The sequence below is a fragment of the Microchirus variegatus genome (assembly GCF_963457635.1).
Source record: "Microchirus variegatus genome assembly, chromosome: 8".
Classification (NCBI taxonomy): Eukaryota; Metazoa; Chordata; class Actinopteri; order Pleuronectiformes; family Soleidae; genus Microchirus; species Microchirus variegatus.
The window spans coordinates 15,756,444-15,782,233 of record NC_139809.1 but is presented as its reverse complement, the minus strand read 5'-3'; the positions used below and the strand labels follow the sequence as shown (position 1 = coordinate 15,782,233).

Below are 25,790 nucleotides of genomic sequence, written 5' to 3'. Positions count from 1 at the left end.
TACATTTATTCCGCCTGTAACGCCTACATCTGACCTATTATATAATAATGCTTACATTTCCCTTATCATAAGTCTGTAATAGTGACTTACATTTGTGTGTGTGTTGATGCTGTGACAGGCTGCCACCTGGTGGCGGTGGTGGTGATTAAGGGAAAATAAAACATAGGAGAATGAAGAAATGTGGTTGTGAAATGACAACGTTTTTTTGTCGATTCCAGTGAGTTCGACGACCGACGAGATCCGAGCTGCGACATGGCCGACATACTGGAGCTGCGGACGGACGGGAACTCGCTCCTGAAGGCGGTGTGGCTGCGGCGCTTGAGACTCACGCGGCTCCTGCTGGAGGGTGGCGCCTACATCAACGAGAGCAACGAGCGCGGCGAGACGCCGCTCATGGTGGCGTGCATGTCCAGGCACGCGGACCAGCAGAGCGTCAGCAAGTCCAAGCTGGTCAAGTACCTGCTGGACAACCAGGCCGACCCCAACATCCAGGACAAGACGGGCAAGACGGCGCTGATGCACGCCTGCATCCACAAGGTCGGACACGAGGTGGTGGATCACCTGCTGAGCAACGGCGCCGACCCCAGCCTGGAGGACAAGAGCGGCGCCTCGGCGCTCGTCTACGCCATCAACGCGGACGAGAAGGAGACGCTGAAGCTGCTCTTGGACGCGTGCAAAGCCAAGGGGAAGGAGGTGATCATCATCACCACGGACAAGTCGCCGTCGGGCACCAAAACGACCAAACAATATCTCAACGTGCCGCCGTCGCCAGAGCTGGACGAGAGGCCCTCGCCGATGTTCTGCACCTCGCCATCGGACATCGAGGTCACCGCGTCGCCCGCTCCGGAGCAAGAGCAACAAAACACCGTCTTCAGTTTCCAGTCCAAGCTGAAGACTTCCGCGTCAGCGTCGAAGCTCTCCAGCGGGCCCACGTCGCCGACGCGGCGGACCGCCAACCCCAAACGTGCGCGTTTGCCTCAGCTGAAGAGGCTGCAGTCGGAGCCTTGGGGGCTGATCGCGCCGTCCGTCCTGGCCGCAGCCGCCGCCGCCGCCCATGAGGAGGCGAAGAAGTCCAGCTCCGACGACGACGTCGTCACGGGGGTGAACGGACTCTCGCTGAGCAAGAGGTCGGTTCTGTCTCGACAGAACAGCGTGGACGGGAAGGAGAGCTTCCTCCCGATCGTAGGCGAGCAGGCCTGCAAGGTCGCGACCTCGTTGCCGGGCCCGCCGACGTCTAAAGCGCCGTACGAGAGGTCTCTGGGCCAGCACCAGCCGCTGGCGCGGCGCAGCACCGTGCCCACGGAGCAGGAGAACAGCGGCTGCGCCGGCGGAGCGGCCAGCCTCAGGGACACGGTGCAACGGCGACGCCTGGGGAACGACCATTACGACTCGGACTCGCAGCTCTACTCCGACTCCGCCCTGCTGGACTCTCCGAAGGTCCCCGTGGAGCGGAGGAAGCTGAACACGTCCCCGCTCGCCATGCTGACCAGCTCCAAAGAGTCTCTCGACAGCAACGCCAGCACATCGTCGCCCAGCACGGCGCGCAGGCGAGCGCCGGGCCTCCTGGAGCGGCGAGGCTCCGGCACGCTGCTGCTGGACCACATCTCGCACACCCGGCCGGGCCACCTGCCGCCGCTCAACGTCAACCCCAACCCTCCCATCCCGGACATCGGGGTCAGTTGCAAGGCCTCGTCGCCCCTGGCCACAGGTATTCGGTCCATCGCTCCGGTAGCACCAAACACACCAAAGAGAGGCAGCCTCAAGTGCAAGAAGAAGCTCGTCCGACGGCACTCTATGCAAGTGGAGCAGATGAAGCAGCTTTCGGATTTCGAGGAGCTGGCTCATTAGGATCGGGGACGGCGATTATGCAGCATATTCCTCGTACGGAGCAGAAGTGGCCACATCATAAAATTGTCAGGAAGTTACGTCACCACATAGGTTCAGTTCACTCTCTCACAGCCATCTAGATGTTGAGAAATGTCCTTTAGATTATATATATAATCTAAATTATAGCGTGTGTGTGTGTGTACGTGTGTGTCTTGAAACTGAGCAATATAGATAGATTTCCTCCCCGTGTGTTTTCAACCAACCTTTTAAAGGTCCACTTTGTAAGATTTAGCAGGGTTTAAATTGAACACGCTGCCCTTAACCCTTTAAGGTACGCACCAAGAAAAAAGCAAAGGAAAATTTATTTTTTTTGCGTTTTTTTATTATTTTTTATGTATTTATTTATTTACTTATGATAACAATAACGACTATCAATATTTACTTGTTTTTAAATTAGTCCCTACAGTATTTCAGATACAGGCCTCTACCAAACGGTTGAGATGTCTGTTCATAATAAGCCTGGTTTGCATAATTCATTAAGTGTTAGTGAGTTCAGCTTGATGCATTTTTCAATGAGATATAGTGACTTAAAGGGTGGTCGACCAAAATGGTGGGGTAGTATCTTAAAGGGTAAACTATGTTTATTTTTGTTACCTTTATTTAACCACGAAAGCCTCACTGAGATTCAAAAAAAAAAAAAAAGCTCTTTCACATTAAAAAGGGATATACAGGTGAGACGGAATATATATATATATATATATATAGAAGCAGTCAGATTTACACACAGACGTATCGTATTCATAGTGTTCATGAAATATTCACCCAAAGGAGAATAAAAATACAGAGTCATAAAATATTGAAATGTACACCCATAAAAATTTATGTGTGATTCAGTTGCAGCCAGATACGCGAGTTCAAAGTCAATCTGATAACATTCTTTTGACACCAGGATATATATATATATATGTACATATATATAAATATATATATATGTACATATATATATACAATCATTCATTCTCTAGCGCTTTTATCCTCCACAATTGAAAAAGGTGAAAGGCGGTCGTGGACAGATGGCCAATCCATCACAGGGACTCAAATTATATAGATTTTCAAATTATTCCAAGCGAATGGAGCTGCAATGTCCAATATTTATTAATAATGAAAAAGAACAAGAGAAAGTGGTGATATTTGTAGCTTCCGATTAAGCCTTTTTTTTTAGATATTTACTTTCATACTTTCTGCGTTTTCGTGTCCGTGGTAGAGCTGCTTTGTGCATACACGCGGTTCTGTTCATGCTAAAACGAGGCTAATCTAGTGATCCAGGTGTTCACCTTGTTGTTGTTGTTTATTTTATTTTACACATTTACGGCACATTTTCCACGACACACGTTTCAGCGCAGCTCGACTTGACTTTTTTTGTTTTTCTGTTAGCGATAGCATACCCCGGTACCTGGTACTCTGACGGTGTTCCAAGCTAGCTAGCTGAGGCGATACGAAATGTGAGGCTGTATATCAGTTAAAAAAGACTTAACAAATCCTGAAAAAACATCCTGAACAACATAATCTCCAACATTTAACAAAATCTCTGTGAGTCTGGTGTATTTTAGCAACAACAGCTAAATCTGAAAACCACCGATCGCAACCGCTGAGACGCGTTATGACCCCCTTCCGCCCTTCCACCATATTTTAGTTCAGAGTGCTGAATGATTTTGTGAATTATATGTAAATATGATTCAGTTACACCGAAAACAACCGCTTTACTAGTCGCCAGTTACTAGTTTGTGTGCGTGACGCGTTAAAAAAGACGTAGCAGCAGTTTCATGCTAGCCATGCTATGATAACTCTGCTCACTACAGTAATGGAAAACGAACCAAAAGTTCAAGTTGAGACGTGTTGTTCCGTGCCGGGGACTGTATTGTGGAAAATCACCATAAGTTGCTCAAAGGTGGCTACCAGCACACTTCCTCATATAACCGCAAGCTAGTTTCCATGGATACAGTCTTTTTCCCATTGTGTGACCAAAACAAGAAAGCGCCACCATCTGGACCACAGGAAGCACAATCACACTTCCAATTGGAATGGAAGTACGCACGCGTTTCCTGTTCGTCCATGTAGGGTACGTCACGTATGTCACACTGACACCGTCTGACCTCTGACCTCGAAAAGTACGACCTGGCCTTTAGGCAAAGATCATGTTTTACATAAGGCTGCCGTGTTTCCATAGCAACTCGAACTCGCAAAGTTCAAATATTAGTGCTGGGCACTATAAACGCATGATGCGTTTCCATGACAACTGACCGGAAATCAGACCGTTTAGTTGGACTGTAGCGCTTTAGCGCTAACAGGCACTCAAGGAGCTAACGGAGTTAACTGGTAAAACGGTGCCTGGACTACGCTGCCACGGCACTTAAACATGACACATTAACACATGATGCGTTTCCATGGCGACTGACCGGAAAAGACGTGCGCAACGTCATGTTTACGTGACTCCCGATTGTTAAAATGAGTCTCTAAAGTAACGCTAAACTGTAAAAGCAGAGGCACACATACGCAGTAATCAGGTACCCTGGTTATTTGTAGCGTTGCTCTTTTTTGTTTAATAAACAGACCGCTCCAGTTGGACTGTAGGCGCGCTAAAGGAGCTAACGCAGCTAGCGGAGCTAACTGGTAAATGGTGCCTGTAAAAACATGAAAAACATGCGTCTTTTTCCGGTCAGTTGTCATGGAACCAAGAGATCTCTGGGTTTAACCTGCATGTTTGCGTTAGCGTCTGTCGTCTCGCCACTAGATGTCGCTAACTGTTACACACTGGACCTTTTTCCCGCATTAGCCGTATATACAGGACAAAGTCACAGTTTTGAATGTAAACGCCAAGACACCTCTTTAGAAACTATAGCTCTCTTTACAGTGACACATGTAATGTGTCGGGAACACAGGGTCCATTTTTATCGTAGCCAGCCCGGCCACTTTGGGTGCACTTTGTCCATAATGTAATTTAACACTATTATTATTAATGGACGCGTATTGAAGAAAAATTTATTTAAAAAAAAAAAAAAAAACCTTGTGATGCACTTGTCTAAGATGTAGCTTTGAGTAATAGAACATTTGACTGTTTGTAGCAAAATGTGTACAAAGTGCCTTCAAGACAAAAAAAAGAAAGCGAGAGAGAGCGGACGTTAACTCATGATGATGTAACCAAAATGTGTTTTTATGTCGGTGTTTCAATGAAAACGTGGTACGTGTGTGTGTGTGTGTGTGTGTGTGTGTGTGTGTGTGTGTGTGTGTGTGTGTGTGTGTGTGTGTGTGTGTGTGAGTGAATGAACTTCTTGCCTTAAGAAACAGGTAAACCACTATGGGCTATGTGTCACAGCACTTTAATGCTAAAAAAAGAGAAGAAGAAGTTGCTATTAACAGTGTTAAAATTTATATATATATGGAAAACAAAATATATATATATAGACTTTCAAAGCACATTCAAGGTAAAAAAAAAACGCTGAATGACATTTGACCCCCCCCCCCCCCCTCGGTCACATTGGTGAAACAATTTAAAAAATGTCATTTCACGCTAACGGCAATCAAACACTTAAAGATCACACAGCTTCCATGTACCTTACCTGTGAAGCCTTGCTTCTGTTTAGGGAGTCGAAAATATTACAAAAAAAAAACATAATTTAATCGATAGTATTTTTGCTAGTAGTTTTGTTGTATATTCTGAATAAATGTCTATAACTTGTGAATTTCCTTTGTTTGTTTATTTGTTTGTTTGTGTTCACACAGACACACACAGCTCATTAGAAGGATCACCGGTTATTTCCTCAGGCTCTCTCTCTCTCTCTCTCTCTCTCTCTCTCTCGTAATCCGTTTGTGCTGAGATGATGGGCAAACATCAGCACTGTCACTGTGATTATGTCACACACACACACACACACACACACACACACACACACGTCTTGGCAGCTCCATCATCCTGACCCTGCAGGGGCGCTTGTTCAGAGGCGTGCGCGCACGCTCGTGCACGTGTGTTGTAATCAGCGAGTAATTTAGTGTTACACACACGACTCAGCCTGTTCCTGCTGTGCTGATTTAGTCACAGGAACACGTTATTGTGATGGAAGACTGATGCAGCTCTGTCATTCAGATGATATAACGCTCAGATGATACAGACTGTATCGTCTGACTTCCTGGTGCAATTTTTTGAATGGTGTCAAACACATTGTTTCTGGTTGTATTCCAACACAGATTGATAAATAATCATAAATATTCATTATATCATTGTAAAACAAAGGTATTCCAGAATTATTTATATATATATATATATATATATATATATATATGTTATTAACTCTTCTCAATTTAGTATATATTTCTACACAATACAGGAATTAGCCGCTGTTTCGTTTGCATCCATTGGCTTCTTCGTTATTAATCCATCGGTTTATTTGATGGTCAACACGACGCGCACTTAAATATTCGTCTTAAAATGTGTATAATTTCAGTGTTATGCAATTTAAGTGCTTTAAATGCTGCTCCAATTACATTTTCTTTACAATTTCAAGAGTTATACAAAGTAAATACAAATCATCATCAGAGATGGGATATAAACATTCCATTAAGTACTACACTATATTGTTATTGCGTTATATTTGCATATGGGGCATATGAAATAATGTACTTTTCAAACTTCCTTTAAAATTCTGACTATAAGATAGAGTCATATTTTGTCTGGAGATAAATGTATTTTCTTCTTTTGATGATAAAGGGTTTTGTTTTATAAATAAATCACACACGCTCATCAGCTTGAGCGTGTTTTGCTGCCCCCCAGTGGCCACTCTGAGGACATGCTGCACATGGAAAACTGTATTATGTGTTGAAATAAAGTTCACCACATGGTTTAGCCACAGTTATAGGCAAATTTGACCTTCATTTTTACTTTTTACCTTAATGATATAGGCTCATATTAAAAATGAATCATACTAATTTGATTGATGCATGGAAGGACTAGGCAATCCCTAAAGTTTCCCTAAAGTCATCATTATTAATATTAATCAGTTTTTCTTATTATTCTTATTTACAGATTAATTTATCATCATAAATTTTTTTTTTTATTGGACACTATTTATCAAAACAAACCCTTATTTTGAAATTCTATGAAATATCATCAGACTGGACCATACTTCCTGTACTAGTTTATTGAGTTTCTGATGCCTCAAAGAATCATCAAATTCTACATCTTTAGACTAAAATTAAAATAAATGATCCTGTACGTCTTTTTTTAAATATACAATTCTAGGATAAAATATTTAAAAATGTATCTTCACCTGCTCTGATGCTGTTTGATAATAAGGTTTAAGCTGAAGAAGAAGAAGACGACGTTTACAACCAAACGTCCAGCAGATGTCACCAAAGTCTCACCGACACAATCCGAGCGCCTTTATTTAAAACCAGTTTAGACACAAGACTGTGCTTCTTCTTCTTCTTCTTCTTCTTCTTCTTCTTCTTTTTCTTGTCTTTATACATCCACACTAACCAATCGAGTCTAAGAACAGAGCAGACTTTATATAGCATCAAATTACATCCTTAACTCTCCTACCTGCAAATTGCTGTTGCAGACAAAAGAAGAAAAACCCATCATCATCATCATCATCAGCAGCAGCAGCAGCAGCAGCAGCTTCAGAGCTAAGATGACAGTAATTATTAGAATCACACCCACAGATATAAATGAACGCCTGATCAGACTTGCACTGAAGCGTCTGACTCCAACGTGAACTTTGTCGGCGAATGCAAAAGTTTTAAAGCCTAAATATAGAAGGGTGACACCTGAGAGTGTGTGTGCGTGCCTGCGTGTGTTTACATCACACGTCCAAAGGTTAGCGCGGAAAGTAGAGACTTGTTATGTCATCGCCATTGTCTTCTGTCTCTGCACTAATTTACCGCTGCATGTGCAGGGGTCAAACATCACCTGACCTTCACTCAAACTTCTCACACAGCGTTCGTGTTCATTTATAGGTTTATTATTAACCCTTTAAGGTACGACTCAACCATTTGGTCGACCACACATTTCAAAGGTGAAGTAAGTAGTTTATAGTGCCATCTAGAGGAGAGGCTGAAATTTACAACAAAGAACTGCTCCTCTGCTCACCCCCTCCCTTCCCTGAGCGCTACGGTATCCTCAGCCGGTCAAATGTCGTCCTTGTCGTCTTTCTCCGTGTCAGCAGATGAGGTTCGTGAGGTGAGGGAGAGGGCGAGCTACCGCGGCCGTAGCAGACGAAGCGGAGAGAGAGGAGGCGGGACTTCTGCTTCAAGTAAAGCGACGCTTGATTTGTTCTCTCGCGTTTGTCTATACAGGCTCCAGTAGAAACATGGCGTCGTGGCAATGCAGTAGCGGCCCGCGACCATGTTATTTTACATGACTTTTTGAAACACTACGAAAATGAAACAACAACTATTATACAGCTACTAGACAATGAAGGAGCACATAATATGTATAAAAGAGTGGATTTTGGGTTATATAAACCCATAAATACTACACAGTGTCCCTTTAAGTCACTATATCTCAGTGTTAATATACTTAATATAACTTGTTCTGAAAATGTTGTACTTTTTGAATTATGCAAACCAGGTTTATTATGAACAGACATCTCAACCGTTTGGTAGAAGCCTGTATCTGAAATACTGTAGGGTGTAATTTAAAGGTGCCATATGTAAGAATGTGGCCAAAAACGGTTACTACACTCAAATTCAAAATACAGAGGTCTTTTAGGTTTCGTTTTCTGACGTAACTGGCAACCCGTGGTTGCTCGGCAGCTGAGACTCAACTGACTGCAATGATTGGTAGACTGTCGTTAGGTGGCGCCACATGCCAAAACATGATTTCATAACATAAACATGATTTGCAGTCTGCAAAATATATTTTTTAATGCAAATATTTTGTCTGTACTGTTGTTGTTGGTGAGTTCAGTTTGTTATATGTACATTATTCCTGAGTCTCTGTGACATATTAGGAGGATTTTATGGCCAGTTGCTTTAGATTTATTACATAATGCACCTGAATGTTGTACTATATGAATTATGCAAACCAGGTTTATTATGAACAGACGTCTCAACCGTTTGGTAGAGGCCTGTATCTGAAATACTGTAGGGTGTAATTTAAAAAAATAAAAATAATAATAATAATAATAAAAATTGATTGTCGTTATTGTTATCATAAGTAAATAATAATGCAAAGAAATATGTTTTCCTTTGCTTTTATTCTTGGTGCGTATCTTAAAGGGTTAATACGCTCTAATAAAAGGGTTTTCACTCCAGTCTGACATGTCCCAGTGCTTTAGAGGTGACCTGGTTGTCTTTCTTGTTGGATCAACACCAAACCCTGGTCATGTGACTGTGACTGTGCTACACACACACACACACACACACACACACATTTCCTCCATGTCTCTCTCTCTCTCCCAGTATGGTAACCACCTTCCCCTCTGCTAAAATTAGAAGAGAGCCCTCTGCCGAGACGTTTGGGAACATCCTGTACTGAGCTCTCATTGTCTCTGTCTGTTCATGTCGCTGCTTTTCAGCTTTATTAGAGCTCCCTCTGCCTTGGTTAAAAAAAGCTTGTTTTGGTATCATAATAGATTAGTTTGAGCAAACATTTCCACATGTTCACCATCATGCATTAGTAAATACATATTCACGCAGTCATCTGCCTAGCTACAATTGTAGCTAACTTTAACCTATCTTTTAGCTATCTGATAGATAGATAGATAGATAGATAGATAGATAGATAGATAGATAGATAGATAGATAGATAGATAGATAGATCACTTTTAGCTAACCTTAGCCTACATTTACACAAAACAAACAGCTATCTAGCTAGCTAGAATGTTAGCTAACGTGAACCTATCTTTTAGCTATTGGATAGATAGATAGACAGATAGATAGATAGATAGATAGATAGATAGATAGATAGATAGATAGATAGATAGATAGATAGATAGATAGATAGATAGATAGATAGATAGATAGATAGATAGATAGATAGATAGATAGATAGATAGATAGATAGATAGATAGATATTTAGTGCTTTTTAAAAATGCATTTAACTTGTTAAATCTGAATATCTTCTGCTTTCTTTACTGAATCGTCTTTATTTTGTGGACAAAAGAAGACACATTGTATTTTTTTGTAACAATGACTTTTTATTATTTTAATGAAGGAAATGATTTACAGATGAATCGATTATGAAAAAAAGCAATTGTTCGTTGCAGCCGTACATAACAAAAACTCCGAAACAGGGGGGGGGAGAAGAATTATAAAAACAGTTTGTAGAAATTAATATTGATCATATTCATATAAATATATTTCAGGGTTTACATCACCTCGTCGTTTCATTATTTCAAAAATGATTTAAGTCATCGTCTCATATATAGTCACCTTCTAAAAAGGACATTTTAACATTCATTGTCGTCTTTTCCCTCTTTCAGCACAACAAACACTCCACCCTCAACACAGTCGAGTCCTCTATAAATATTTCACTGTGCTGCTTCCTCCATGTAAGTTGATATTCTGTTTCCAGTGCGTTTTACCTGCTCTCTGTATTGTGACCCTTGACCTCAGCTCAGTTGTGTCTGCGGCACCTGACTCCAGCTCATTTATTTTTTACTTTTACCTTTATTTTATTTTTTTTACCAGGAAATCTCTTTTACAAGAGAGACAGAATCACAAAAACAACATTCCTACATTCCAACACTTGACGGACTGCAATTTGCACAGCTGAAAAATGTTTTTTTTAATAGTGTTTCTAATATTGCCTGTATAACCTGTGTGACAGTATAACTGCCCTGTGTGCCTTCGATCCCCCCAGAGACAAATAAAGTTTTTTGAAGTTACACATTCATAACATAGATAGTAAAAAAAAAGACTCCAACGACAGAATGTTCTTCTCAAAAACAATAAGTATCTCGGAATGACTTGAAATTTACCATCATAATAGTCGGCATCACCCTGAACAAGGATCAGTTGAAAATATTAGCACACCTCTTAAGGAATAATTTTAATATTTTTTTGAAATTCAGGAAATGATCCATTTGCCCTGATGCACATTGACAGTGAGCTGACTTTCTTCAAAAAAAAAAAAAAAGATCTCGGAACGACTTGAAATTTACCATCATAATAGTCGGCATCGCCCTGAACAAGGAGCCGTTGAAAATATTTGTAAACCTCTTATGGAATAATTTTAATGAATTTTTGAAATTCAGGAAATGATCCATTTGCCCTGATGCACTTTGACAGTGAGCTGACTTTCTTCTTCTTCAAAAAAAAAGTATCTTGGAATGACTTGAAATTTACCATCATAATAGTCAGCATCGCCCTGAACAAGGAGCCGTTGAAAATATTGGCAAACCTCTTATGGAATAATTTTAATGAATTTTTGAAATTCAGGAAATGATCCATTTCTGTCTTCATAATTAATTATTTTAAATGTATACAGTATCATAAATATACACACATATATATATATTAAAAATAAAACAAACTGGACAAAACAAAAAAGTATAGCAAATGAATGAAAACAAAAGAGAAAGTATCATAATCGGATTGAGTTACTCAGATTTAAGAGCCATAGTCTGATTACAGTGACCTCCTGTGACTCCCTGCTGTAAACTGCAGACCTGGCAGAGAGCGAGTGCGACTGTGACGTAAGCTCGGCGCGTCCCGCCGGGGAGGAGGGGAGAAGGGCGGCGCTGCAACTTGACTATATTGCTGGCTGCCTCGGAACACAGTGCCCTCTCTTTAGCTCCCGAGCTCCGTCGAGTGTGTGTCCACAGACAGCAGTTGTAATTTGCGCCCGCGGAGACATGGCTGGATACCTGAAAGTCATCAGCTCCCTGTCGAGGTCTGCCGCCGCTTTTTCCCGGAGCCCCGCGGTGCTTGCGCCGGCTGCTGCCCACTGCCAGACTTTACAACAAAGAAACTGTAAGTGGAGATGATGAGAACCGGTGTCCTCCGCGGCGTCGTTTAATGTCCTAAACACGCCGGTTTGTGCGCGAATAGAATGAAATGTGTGTTTTATTTCGACAACGGGTGTAATAACGCGCGACTGTGAACGGTTGAACGCGAGAAAGCAGCGGTTTAGCGGTAGCGTCAAGTCAAGCTAGCGCGGCTATGCTAGCATGCTGGGGATGCGCTGGAGCAGTGTAATGGCCGCAGAGGTTAAAAAACGATGCCGTCTTTCTAGTAACGGCGGAGGGAAGATAACACAGAATGTGCCGGTGATGATGATGGGTGAAGATAATACCAAGGCGACCGTTATTGACGCGGAGAGGAGGAGTTGGCAAAAACAATAAGACGAAGTAGAAGCGTCTATTGTCTCGCTTCAATAAATTAAGGGTGTTTTTGGTCACATAAATGAATGAAAGGTGCCCTGTCTGGAAACATACGAGGACATTAATGCTGCAGGATGATATAAAATATAGGGTTTGGGGGTAAAAAAACATGCATGAGTGTTTTTTCTTAAAAAAACAACAAAAAATGAATAATCTGTTACAGCCGTTGAGAATCCACGTCACCTCGGCGGTGTGTGCAGAAATCTGCGGTGCTCCAGTTCTGCACGCATGAAGTCATTAATTCGACGCTGACTGGGGCCGAGAAAAGTTCTTCCAAGGTCAGCCGCCGCATACGAGACTCCGCTATACCGAGCAATGGCTGCCGCCTGTAACTGTGTGTCCTGTCCTACATCAAATATGTTCCATCTGGTTCTTCATCCTCTCTGCAGCCAAGAGCTCTGACAGTTAACTGTAGCACACTACGTGTCATTTGAAGCCCTTTTTTCTTGCCTCTTAATATGTGTTTTTCTTTGTGTTTTTATGCTATTACCAGGGAGGCATTAGCTTGTTTTATGCTTTGGGGCAGGAATCCAGATAGATGACGTGTTCAATGCAGATATTATTAGCTATAAGTTCTTGCAGAGCTGGGCAACAATCTAAAAAGTACCTATATCATGAGTGAGTGAGTTTCTAGCAGTCATGCTTGAGTAACTCTGGTATGTATCTCACCCCCCGAAAAATGACTGGTTGAAGGTGAAGTTACTTTTTTGTAATATTACTTAAGTTAAAGTTGTAAAGTATATGGCATTTACTGTACTTGAGTACATTTTAGTCCTGACCTATATGTGTCCTTGTGCAAGACACTTAACCCCTGAAGTGTAAAGTAGCTCAGGGCTAGAAATGTGCTATATAAATACAACCATGATTCTTCTTCTTCTGATTTTATTTGGTAGTAACAAATAGAGTTTGAGTGAAAGTTGTATTTGTACTTCATTACAACACTGGTTTCTAGATGGGTTAAATGTCACTTTCTTTCTTCAAGTGTATATAGTTTTATGTCCGTAAACAAGTCCAGAACCAAAGAAAACTAGTTTCGACCATGATAATTGTGTACTTCGCGGATATTTCGTCCATGTGAACCAAACTAGCACAACCAGTTGCAGCAGTGGGTCAGTTGAAGGTCAACCCTGACTGATTGAACCAACATGTCGTCATGTCAACGGGTATGTGTCGGACTACAGTCGATGTTTGCAGTAAAACATTAAAGGCGCCATATGTAAGAATGTGGCCAAAAACGGTTACTACACTCAAATTCAAAATACTGAGGTCTTCTAGGTTTCGCTTTCTCCGCCATTGTAGCTCAGTCGTAACTAGGTGGCGCCACATACCAAAACATGATTTCTAAACATGATTTGCGGTCCGCAAAATATTTTTTTAATGCAAATACTTTGGCTGTACTGTTGTTGGTGAGTTCAGTATGTTGTATGAACATTATTCCTGAGTCTCTGTGACATATTAGGAGGATTTTATAGCCAGTTACTTTAGATTTATTACATAATGCACCTTTCATTACTGCATGGCTTTAGTTCAGAATAATCTATAATATGTATCCTGCTGTAAAACTTCCAGCCAGGAGTGAATCGCCTATGACCTGATATTTGATATCCCAAATTGTAGAAACCGGAAACTCGAATATTCAGTCGAAGAAAATGCTGCATTTCCAGCCACTGCTGTTAAAGTGACATCTAATGGTGAGACTGCAGATCGCAACAAAACCCCATCTTTCCACACATGCCCTGTCTTGATTGTCCATTCAGGCCATTTCTATAGAAACATGGCAACATGCCAGCCTCCGTTACGTAGGGCCCTATGATTTCCGTGTTAACGGAATCGCGGACGGAATCGCGGAATTGGCCAATAAAAACGGAATCTAATGTTAAACGCGGAATATCGCGGAAATTGACATAATGTGACTGAAATGCTGTCATCGTGAGGAGAAGGAACGTTTGTCTGGAGAAATGTTCCGGGGAACGCTCATTCGTGGCACCACCCGTGCATCTCCTCACAAACACTCACCCGGCCAGGGTTTCCCCCAGTGCGTGTTGCTTGTTTATTTACTTTATATACACTTTTTTTTTCTAAACCGCGGAACAAGCGCGATGCGCCCGCATGTAACCGGCGAGCGTCCCCTTGTCCAGGTGCCGATTGAAACCCAAGTCACACCATCAAATACGCCATTATTACGGTTATATTGTTATTGTCAATAAAGATGTTATATTTAGGAATGCACCGATAATTCGGCGGCCTAAACACGGCGAGTAAACTGTGGAACATCGCCTATTAAATGCTGGAAAGTCTCTGCGCAAAAGTGAAACTTATGAACTCCCCGCGACTTTCACTTCACACCAGAGAACATTCTCTCTCTTTGAACAGTTAACTAAAGACATCAGCTCATCTGATGCATCTGTTATTCCCTTAATTGCAGAGTTGTAGGGGTAATATTGCGTGTAGAGAAACGATCCAGTCGGATACGGAGAAGCGCACGGCGCAGGAGAGGGAGAACAGTACAGCGCAGGGGCGGTGCGCAGAAATCCGTCTACACCAGATGAGGGGGCACTACCACTTTTTTATTTATGTTAATTATTTTACTTTTAAATGTGACCAGCATTGCATGGCTTGTTTTAAGATTCACTGGCATTTACTTAATTAGGATTTAACTTAAGTCAAAACAATTGAACAATTGAGAAGTCAGTGGATTCAAGAAGAAAGTTGCATTTCAGTGGACATTTTATTCACTGACACAAAAAGCACACATTCTATGGTGGTAAAGTAAGTATAAAAGGATAAAAAAACAGAATAAAAAAAAATAAAACGGAAAAAACGGAATTCTAAAACATTAAAACGGAAAAAACGGAATTTGGAAAAAAATAAAACGGAATTTGGAAAAAAATAAAACGGATTTCATAGGGCCCTAGTTACGTGAGCCTCCATTCCGAAAGTACAATTTAAAATGGCTTATTGTAAGGCTGTGATGGGCGTCTTTAAATCCTTAATAAATATCGCACACACAGTGGATCTCTATGTATCAAACTTTAAAGTCACCACGGATGAGGAATAAGAAGCGGCATCTTTATGGTGTAAAGAAACACCTTTTATTGTCATTATTGTGCTAATGTTGGCGCCAACAAAATAACTCCTATTCTTTAAATGAGGTCTAAAGTGCGCGTTCTACACGTTTGCAGTTAAACACTAACCCGTGGCTTCTATTCCAAGTCATCTTGGATGCGTGTGCTGCTCCAGACATCTAGTAATAATGGTTTAATCTCAGTCCAAAAGCAAGTTAACATTTGTTTATTTTATTGCCGTCGTAAGTGACTCGATCGCTGTCGGCACCTCTGCGCCGCAAATTACCCGCCCTTAAAATTTCATACTGCTTGTAAAACTGGCCAACGTGCTGTTTCCTGGCTGTGGATTTTACAGAGGAGAGAACAAAATCCCCCGACCGTCGCATAAACTCCGAAGCCTTATTGGGATCTTTTTATGTCTGAGGATGAATTAATTCACAAGCTGGATGTAGTCGTTTTGTTTACCTGGAGAAAATTGACGGTTTTTGACCGTCTGCGGCGATGAAAGTTAACCACAGAGAATCAAAAGGCTGTTCTTATCAACAATGTATTTTTGTAGCGTTAAATGTCCATTGATGTTTCACCCACTGGCAATTTGGCTTCATCTCGGTACTTAACCAATAATCTCGCACTCCTATGCTTGTCGTGAACACCCTGTACCGCACTTGGAGTGCTTGGTCTTATTGTCAGTTTGCTTTTAATTATCATGCCATTTCTAAAAAAAAAGTTGTATTTGTTTTAGATGAATTCTTGTAGAGCTGGTTGAGTTACGAGTTCAAGCATTAAATCAACACAAAGTAATGTAAAGTAATGTTTTCATACTCAAAGCAGGGCATAAATAGGTATCACATGGCTTCCTGTTTGAAGATATTTTCAACACCCGGTTCTAAATGAGGTGAAATCTGTGCACTTTTCCACTCGTGTGTTTAGTACTTTTGTAAGTGGAGACCACTTTGGTAAGATAACCCTGCTGCTGTCACGCTCTGTCTCTAACTAACAATGCAATAAAGGCGACAAACACAATCCTGCAGACCTTTCCCCCAATGATGTGCTGGACCGGCCCACTTGACTTTTGTTTCACACCATTCCTCAGCTTCCAGTGTGTAAACACTGAAGACTGAACACTGTATATAACTTTCTCAGTTCCCAGCCCCTCTTCTGTGATAGCATGGCCCACATTTCAGCAGATTTAGGTTAGACCGGTCAGGAAAGGAGGTTAATGACTTATCCTCGTTGCACCGCGACTGCAGCAAAGCCTCAACTGTCCCAGTAGTAGATCTGGCACGTCATCTTTTACTCAAAAATATAACTTCCGTTCATTAAAATGCCCTGGTTATCTTGCTTTTGTTATACAGCTGTGCCAGCTGTGGATATTGACACCATAGACCATATGGCTGGTGTCAACGTTTAATGTTGTGATCTCACACACATTTTTTCGCAGTTTCAGTCATACTAAATTGGTGGCCTGCCATTGGTTTGACATTCCAGTCATGTACAGCTGATTTAGTATTCAATATTCAATATAATGTCTTTGATAATGGACAGTTTTTGTCAGGGCTGTCCATTTTTTACCTGAAATTCAGATATCCTTGATAACCTGGGTGGTAAAGTTCAAACTCAAACCTTTTAAAAACCCAATTCAGTTTGATATATTTGGCCTACAAGTGCTTCAAGCTATTTGAACTAATTGCCAAGTTGCCTCCAGAGTGAACAATCGTGCTATTTCTTCGTTCTTTTTCTATATTCTACATTTGCATAGATGGCAAAGTTACAGGAAAAAAATGTCTGATTTGCAAGAAATATCTGTATATTCGACATGTAGCGCACAGTGGGAGAATTGAGCAAAAGCAGCTAACAATTTTCGTTAGCCATTGAATGTTTGGTTGTTTTGTTGTTTGTCGCCATTTTTATATGGTGTCAAATACACACTTCCGTTCAAAAGTTTGGGCTCACCTATACAATTTGTTGGTGTTTCCCATTAAAAGTCACACTTTTATTCATCAAAAGAGTTGCAAAATGAATAGAAAATATAGTCAAGACATTGACAAGATTAGCAATAATGATTTTTAGTCAAAATAACAACCAGCAAAACTGTTTTCAGCTGTGCTAACATCATTGCACAAGGGTTTTCAAGGGTTTTCTAATCATCCAATAGTCTTCTAACACCATTAGCAAACACAATGTACCATTAGAACACTGGAAATGAACTTCTATACACCTATGTACATATTCCATTAGAAACCAGACGTTTGCAGCTAGAATAGTCGTTTACCACATTAACAATGTACAGAGTGTTTATTTCTGATTCATTTAATGTTAGATTAATTGAAAAAAAAGCAATTTTCCATCAAATATAAGGACTTTCCTAAGTGACCCCAAACCTTTGAACGGTAGTGCAGATGTCATTTTTCTTTGCCGATATTCAGTAATGCGTTTTAAACTCCATATCTACCGGTGTATCCCTAAATTACACCCCCATCCTGCCCGTTTTATTGTGTCATTTTATTGTTACAAAGGTCACAACTTTGCTGCGGTGTTATTTCCAGCACGTCATGTGATCGCTCGTGAGTAGCTGCAGGAGCTTGTGTGTCATGTTTGAGGAACAGCTCAATGGCTGTTGAGACAGGTGCTCGGACAGTGTTTTTAGGAAACCCTGCTTAGATGAAGTGCCCTTTATAAACATTCAGAGTTTTGATCTTTGATTATATTCATGAAAAACACACACACACACAATGTAGGTTTATTTTGTGTTTATTATGGGAAGGCACCGGGGGAGGGCTTTAACTTTGGCTGGGATTACTGAGCGTCACTTGATCCTTTTGCACCTCCCCCTGTACTTTTCTATTCACTGCAAAGATCTTGCTGGCAGGACAAGCACACTGGGCTCAAAGAGAGAGAGAGAATTCACTAATGATTAGAGATGCCAATCTTTGTCAAAGAATTTTGGAAGCAAGGACAGGAAAGCATTTTCATACCATAGGTGGAAAAAAGCACTTACATTTGAACAGTTTATAAAAATACCAACTTGAATGAAAAGCAATGCATTTCAAATAGTGCTGGGCGCACTAACGCATGACGACTGATGGGGCTGAACGATATATTGCTATCGTATCGATATCGAGATATGAACATTCAAGATATTAATTTCGAAAAAGCGACGATATAAACGATATAGATTATCCCCCGCGCTCGCCCTGCATGTACAGCTCTGGCAGTCACAATACACATCTTTCTTACGATTGCCCTTGAATGCACCACTACGGCCAGCCAACCACAAACCGTATTCCATGCTTGCTGTGGATCGACAGCTGAAGCAAACCAATGACAAACATAGGAGGGCGGGAGGGAGACGGAGACTGACACACACGACATACAGTGGGGAAAATAAAAAAAAAAGTGACATGAGTGCGGAAGATAATGAGGCCGGTGGCGATTTTGTGCCAAAACATAAATCATCGATCATTTCGCCACAACCACGGACCTGTGGTCAAGCCGGACAACCGAACCGTACATCAGTGTAACATTTCATTTTATTACGACAAACTCCGAACTCAAGACCTGCTGTGGTGCGTGTGACGTCATGTTTACGTGCCGCAACACCAGAGTCCATGCACCGTTAACCAGTTAGCTCCGTTAGCTGCATTAGCTCTTTTTAGTGCCAGTTAGCGCACCTACAGTGAAACTGGAGGGGTCTGTTTATGAAATGAAAGGAACAGCGCTACAAATAACCAGCGTACCTGTGCCTCTGTTTTTAAAGTTTAGCGTTACTTTAGAAACTAATTTTAACAATACGGAGTCACGTAAACATGACGTGTCACACGCGTCTTTTCCCGGTCAGTCTTCATGGAAACGTGCCATGCGTTAACGTGAGTTAATGTGGGCGCCGTTAACGTGCCCAGCACTAATTTAAAAATAAACGGGAATGCCCGTTGCTAATGGGTATGCTTCAGATTAAAACTTAACAGCAGTTAATTAAAAGCAAAGTAACAAAGTAGTAGTGTAGTGTTGTGTGGACTTCTTGGTAACTGGTTGTGAAGCAGCCTTAGCATCAGGTGCTCTTTTTGTTTGTATCGCATGCATGGACGCAATTTTCTCAGGAGTGCCGTATTTCCCCGAGCTGCAAAAAAACATGTCCATAAATATGTTAAATATTAGGAGCTGTGAGAAAAGCCAAAGGTTGAAGCCTAAGTGCAACGATATCTCAAGGTATTCCAAATATAATAGACGTGATTTGATGCTAGAGAAACGGTAAAAAGGAAACGTTTCCTGTACTCTGCTATCAAGGCAAGCTGCACCTTGTGTTGCAGAGTTAGTTATGACTGTTCCTGGGACAAATCACCAATTTTATGTGAATTAAAATCCATGAAAAGGCTTTTTTTGTACATTAACCCTTTCCTCGCTTGTGTGACCGACAGATGCCGACAAACGCATCAAGGTGTCCCAGCCGGTGGTGGAGATGGACGGAGACGAGATGACCAGGATCATCTGGGAGTTCATCAAAGAGAAGGTGACACAGATTTAGACCAAGGAACCTTTTTTTTTTATTTTAAAAAGCAAGACAGAGGACAAGCAGTGGAGCAGCACTTAGCCCAGCCCTTGACCTGTCCCAAGATTGGGCTGCCAGTCGCAGATAAAAACATGTCACGAACACGTTAATGTGAAAGGAGGCTAATGTGGAAGATAGTGAATGAACGGTTTGGGGGAGGGGCCTCTCTGATACTACAGTCAGTCACTTGCTGATAGCCCCCAGGCCAGAACAGATGGTTGTGTTTGCCCGTGGGAAAAAAACATGACTGAAACAAGTTATACAATTTTTTTTTTTGTGTTCCTCAAGCTCATCCTTTCCAATGTGGACGTCGAGCTGAAGTACTACGACCTGGGCCTGCCCTACCGCGACCAGACCGACGACCAGGTCACCATCGACTCGGCGCTGGCCACCAAGAAGTACAACGTGGCGGTGAAGTGCGCCACCATCACACCCGACGAAGAGCGAGTAGTAGGTGAGCGAACGCACGATGTTCCGTTTCACACCCTCTGCCGCCCACACCGGGCAGTGTACGTGCGAGTTTAGTTGAACTTTGATAAAGCCATAATTCAGAGTCCAATCACAAGATTAGATAATCATTAACCCTTTATCCAGCACTAGAAATCAGTCCTGTCCAGTTTATTATTCAGGCCCTGATACTGAAAAATAAAGGGTTTGTCTTCATCGTGACTGACGGTGTTCGTCGAGATGAGCGGCCATGCAAGTAAATACCTATGCTTTTTTAAATACTCAAGAGTTCAGCCTGAAGAAGATGTGGAAAAGCCCTAATGGAACCATCAGGAACATCCTGGGCGGCACCGTGTTCCGCGAGCCGATCACCTGCAAGAACATTCCCAGGCTCGTACCCGGCTGGACGCAGCCCATCACCATCGGCAGACACGCCTTTGGCGACCAAGTGAGTCTCCCGATACGTTGTTATGGTCGCAGTTTTTTTTTACGATTAACACGTGAATTTCTTGACGTTAAAATGAAATTGCCGTGTTTCTTTTCCACAGTACAGAGCAACAGACTTTGTTGTGGACCAGCCCGGCAAATTCAAGATGATCTTCACGCCGACTGATGGCAGCGCAGGCAAGGAGTGGGAGGTCTATGACTTCCCCGCTGGTGGCTGTGGAATGGGCATGTACAACACGGATGAGGTGAGTGTGTAAATCTGGAGATTATTTAATCCTTAACAACCAGCTAAGCCATTTTGGAAAATTCACTTGAAGACAAATTATTATTATTATCCATAGTGCTATAAAAATCATCCTCTGAATAAAAAAAACTATAAAAGATCTTTTTGCTAATAAAGTTCTTCAGGTTTCAGTTTCAGAAAGACTTTCAGACCTTTTCTTTTGATGTGTCGTTTTAAAGATTTCCATAAACCTGATGCCACTATTTGTTCTTAAATCCACCCCAATGCATTTTATAAAAAGATATAAACGAGTGGAATCCTCTGCTGTGCTACTGGTTTGTTTGCTAACGTCAGTCAGAGCTCAGAGGTCGTCGTAGATGACACGGAGAACTTGTCAAAAGAAAGGTTGTTGACCTGGATTCTGCTGATAAAACCCACAGCAAACTCATGGATTGCTTGTGTATGTGTGTTTTTTTGTCGTCAGTCTATCTCAGGCTTTGCTCACAGCTGCTTCCAGTACGCCATTGGTAAGAAGTGGCCACTTTACATGAGCACAAAGAACACCATTCTGAAAGCCTACGACGGTAGATTCAAGGACATTTTCCAGGACATCTTTGAGAAGTGAGTAACACTTGCTTTAGTTCTGTTTTTTTGTTTTGTTTTGTTTTTTAAATAGTTTACAAGTGTTGCTAAATTTTTTCTTCCTCTTGTTTTTCTACAGGAACTACAAGCCTGAATTTGACAAACTGAAGATCTGGTACGAGCACAGGCTCATCGACGACATGGTCGCCCAGGTGCTCAAGTCCTCCGGAGCGTTTGTGTGGGCTTGCAAGAACTACGACGGAGACGTTCAGTCTGATATTGTCGCACAGGGTGAGATGTTTGGAAAACACTTCTGCCTTTTCTTAAGAAATAATATTCTGAAACATGTAAGACCCTTGCTTGGTTGTTGTTGTTGTTGTTGTTGTTGTTGTTTTGGATCTCTTGTGGGTTGATGCTGAGTAAGCAGTTGTATATTCCTTCTTGTAGGATTCGGCTCTCTGGGACTGATGACATCGGTTCTCGTGTGCCCCGACGGCAAGACCATCGAGGCCGAGGCCGCCCACGGCACAGTGACCCGGCACTTCCGCGAGCACCAGAAGGTTTGTAGTAAAGCTGCAATCTGTTGGGTTGTTAGCTGCAGAAAAAACTGGACCTGCCTGAGTCCAGTTGCCTACAGCCAACTACTGAAGATGACCGCTGAATGACTGAGAACCTCCAGACAGGCTATTTTTGGAGTGATACTGCCATCATGTGGTGAAAATGAAGAGTGCGCATACATGGCTGTGACTAGTATAGAATGAACACTACTAGAAGGCTATTGGATGATTAGAAAACCCTTGAAAACCCTTGTGCAATGATGTTCGCACAGCTGCAAACAGTTTTGCTGGTTCTTTATTTTGACTAAAAATCATTATTTCTAATCTTGTCAATGTCTTGACGATATTTTCTATTCATTTTGCAACTCTTTTGATGAATAAAAGTGTGACTTTTAATGGAAAATGCAAAAAATAATTGTATAGGTGACCCCAAACTTTTGAACGATAATGTAATATTCATTATATTCAGAAAGAAAAGGCTTAAACATTACCATCAACTGTATTTTTATTTATTCTTTTTTTTTTAGGGAAGGCCGACGAGCACCAACCCCATCGCCAGCATTTTCGCCTGGACCCGAGGCCTGGAGCATCGCGGCAAACTCGACGGCAACCCTGACCTCATCAAGTAAGACTTGAGTCTTAATGTCGTGAAATAACAAACTCTGTGACGCTTTGAAACATGGATTTACTAATTGTGTGTGTGTTTGTTGTTGTTCTTTCGCAGGTTTTCCCAGACACTGGAGAGAGTGTGCGTAGAGACGGTCGAGAGCGGCACAATGACCAAGGATCTGGCCGGCTGCATCCACGGCCTGCCCAAGTGAGTTCACGTCTCGGTTAACACGAGTGACTTCTCTCACTTACACTGTACTTAAGATCTATAATCAGCAGCAAGTTTCCACCACTACTCAATGAGCTGGAAACATCTCAAGGTGGTTCATTTGTGGCGTGCGTGTCGTGATATTCTGTAAACAATTGCTGAGATGTAAATTTTTCTTGTCAATCTAGTATGTTGTGGCTGATTTAACTTCCTTTTTAACATGTAAATATTGAATTATTTAAAAATAAGTCGGCAGTAATTGAAGAAAACCAAAAAAAAAAGGGTGCTGGGAACGTTAACAGCATTAGCTTTAAACGTTGGCGCATGCCGCGATTCCATGATGACTGACTGGAAAAAGACTCCGCGTGATGTCATCTTTGCGTGACTCCCGATTTGTTAAAAGTTGTCTCTAAAGCAACGCTAAAGTTTAAAAACAGAGGCACACATACGCAGTACACAGGTACGCTGGTCATTCGTAGCGATGCTCTTTTAGTTTAATAAACAGACCGCTCCAGTTCGACCGTAGGCGTGCTAACGGTGCTACAGGAGCTAACGGAGCTAACTCGTAAGCGGTGCCTGGACTCCAGTGCCGCGGTACGTAAACGTGGTGTCACCCATGTCTTATTCCGGGTCGCAGTACATTAACACATGCTGCGACGTCTGTTAATGCAAAGAAAGAAAAAAAAGGGCTAATGTGAACATACCTATAGTTTCATCTTATCACGAAGTTAAATTAAGAGTCATTTTAATAAACTTCTTATGGGGGGGGTTATATTAGTTTGAGTAGATATTCTTTAAATCTGTCAATAACACAAACATTAGTTGCAGGTGTGTGTGTGTGTGTGTTAGCTTGTTAATGGCACCGGAACTAATGTATTGTTTTGTTAGCGTTTACCTGCAAAATCCTTTCATCAAACCTCACGAGAAAAACACTCGAATCAGACAAACTCTGATAGAAAATGGCAGATTCGCTGTGAGACGGCCTTCGTTCTCCAGCTGGTGTCTCACGCTTAACACAAAAGAGTCGTTTTTCGTTGACGTCTGAACAGATTTACATAATTAACCGACGTCACGGACGTTCGGTCCGAGAGGAGAGTTTATTTATCCGATTAAGTTAACGGAATATTACACCGTTATGTGCATTTTTTGGCGGGGAAAAAATATATATGAACAAATGCACGGAAATGAGGAACAAACTACAGCGACTGTTCGTCTCTAGATCCAGGTACTGAGCAAAGATTTTTTTATTATTATTATTTAACATTCACTGGAAGGTGGGATAGCCCATAATGTAAGGTAATATGCACTGGATCACCTGTTGGTTGCAATTGCACGTTTATTGTAATATTTGGTAATACTTAAGATTAGGGAACACGTATTCACCTTTTAACTAGGCGCATACTAACCCTATTGGTAATCATTAAGCACATATTAACACCTTATTCTCCCTCTATTAAAACATGAATTAAGATTTTTCCAACATAATGGTACGTTTACTAATAAAGGGCTAGTATGCTACTTATATGCATGCTAGTAAGCACCTAGTTAATGGTGAATATTTGTTCCCTAATCTTAAGAGTAACCTAATATTTTATCCATTAAGATGTTGTTGAACGCACTATTCACCACTAGATTAATTTAAAATTCAGGATCTGTCTTTATTGTATTTTTGTTAAAAACAGATTTGAAAGACAAACACACGACGTACTGCAAAAGCTGTCTATTTCTTTGTATTAGAATATGGAGTAGTTGATACTCGAGCTGCAACTAATGATTATTTTTTTTACATAAAATGTCAGAAAACGTAAAAAAATGTCGATCGGTGTTTGTTTCCTTGTTAAATGGAGCAAAGAAACCAGAAGATATTCACATTTAAGAAGCTGAAATGATCAGAAATCGTGTTTTAATTAATACATTTAGTAATCGATAATTGTTTCAGCTCCAGTTGATACTTCATTTTTTTTTTTTTTTTTTTTAAATCACACCATAAATATTGAATTGAAGCTCGACTTTAACAAAACAATCACAATGCAGTGTCACAAACTTTGAAATGAGATATTTTCCCCCAAAATTGTTCATTTATAACCCTAATTTTGAAGCTTTATCTAACAAAATAGACAAATGCGATAAAGATATCCATGTTTTTTTTTCCGTGTTCTATAATCTAAATTATTAAATCGCGTCCCGTCTTTTCTCTTTTCCAGCGTCAAACTGAACGAGCATTACGTCAACACGACGGACTTCCTCGACGCCATCAAGACAAATCTGGAAAAAGCCCTCGGCAAGTGAAGGACTTTAAAAAAGAAGAAATAATAGAGTTAACCTGGAGATGGCGACGGTGCGCGTGTCTCTCCTGTGTTTTTGTACCTCATTTTTAACTTAAAAAAGAAAAAAGGTCAATGAATCCACTTGCATTTCATCTGAAGGAAAAAGAAAAAAGAAGAAATAGTACTATTTATAACAGGATGTAGAGTTGTGTTTAGTTTAGTATAAAGCGCTCGATATGTCGCGTCGGCTCACGCCTCCCCTCACGATCACGGTCTCCTTATTTTGCAAGGTTTTATTTTTGTAATGTGAAAAATTACTGTATTCAGTTACTGTGTAAAATGCCTCGGGGCCCTAGGACTGAAGCCTGTGTCAAACGCACTCAACAATAAATCCCTTGTTTGACCCATTATTTCCTGTTTTTTTCCTCCTCCTTTTTTGGGACAAATAAATAAGCTCAGGCACCGTTTGTTAGCGGTAAATAAATTTATTATTTTACAGTATTGTCTGGTACACAACATTGTACGTACAATTCTATCCACAGTATCTCCACACTAATACAGAAAACCCCCACGGGAAAAAAAAAATTGCATTCATTTTCTTTATTTTATTTTTAATGCATTTTATATCAACG

At 41.3% G+C, this 25,790-nt stretch overlaps 2 protein-coding genes across 2 annotated transcripts; both read left to right on the top strand.

The window, feature by feature from the left end:
• Nucleotides 1-252: 252 nt before the first annotated feature.
• ankrd34c (ankyrin repeat domain 34C) lies at nt 253-1,848 on the top strand (the record flags this gene model as incomplete). The annotated part of the gene is made up of 1 exon (XM_083894434.1): nt 253-1,848. One exon carries the CDS (start codon nt 253-255, stop codon nt 1,846-1,848), a length of 1,596 nt encoding a protein of 531 aa, XP_083750560.1.
• Nucleotides 1,849-11,586: 9,738 nt separating this feature from the next.
• On the top strand, nt 11,587-25,568 carry idh2 (isocitrate dehydrogenase (NADP(+)) 2). Its single transcript, XM_083893822.1, has 11 exons — nt 11,587-11,797; nt 19,688-19,779; nt 20,107-20,272; nt 20,553-20,713; nt 20,814-20,957; nt 21,420-21,556; nt 21,657-21,808; nt 21,965-22,077; nt 22,602-22,699; nt 22,799-22,891; nt 25,096-25,568. Exons 1-11 carry the CDS (start codon nt 11,680-11,682, stop codon nt 25,178-25,180), a joined length of 1,359 nt encoding a protein of 452 aa, XP_083749948.1. The 5' UTR covers nt 11,587-11,679; the 3' UTR covers nt 25,181-25,568.
• Nucleotides 25,569-25,790: the final 222 nt, after the last annotated feature.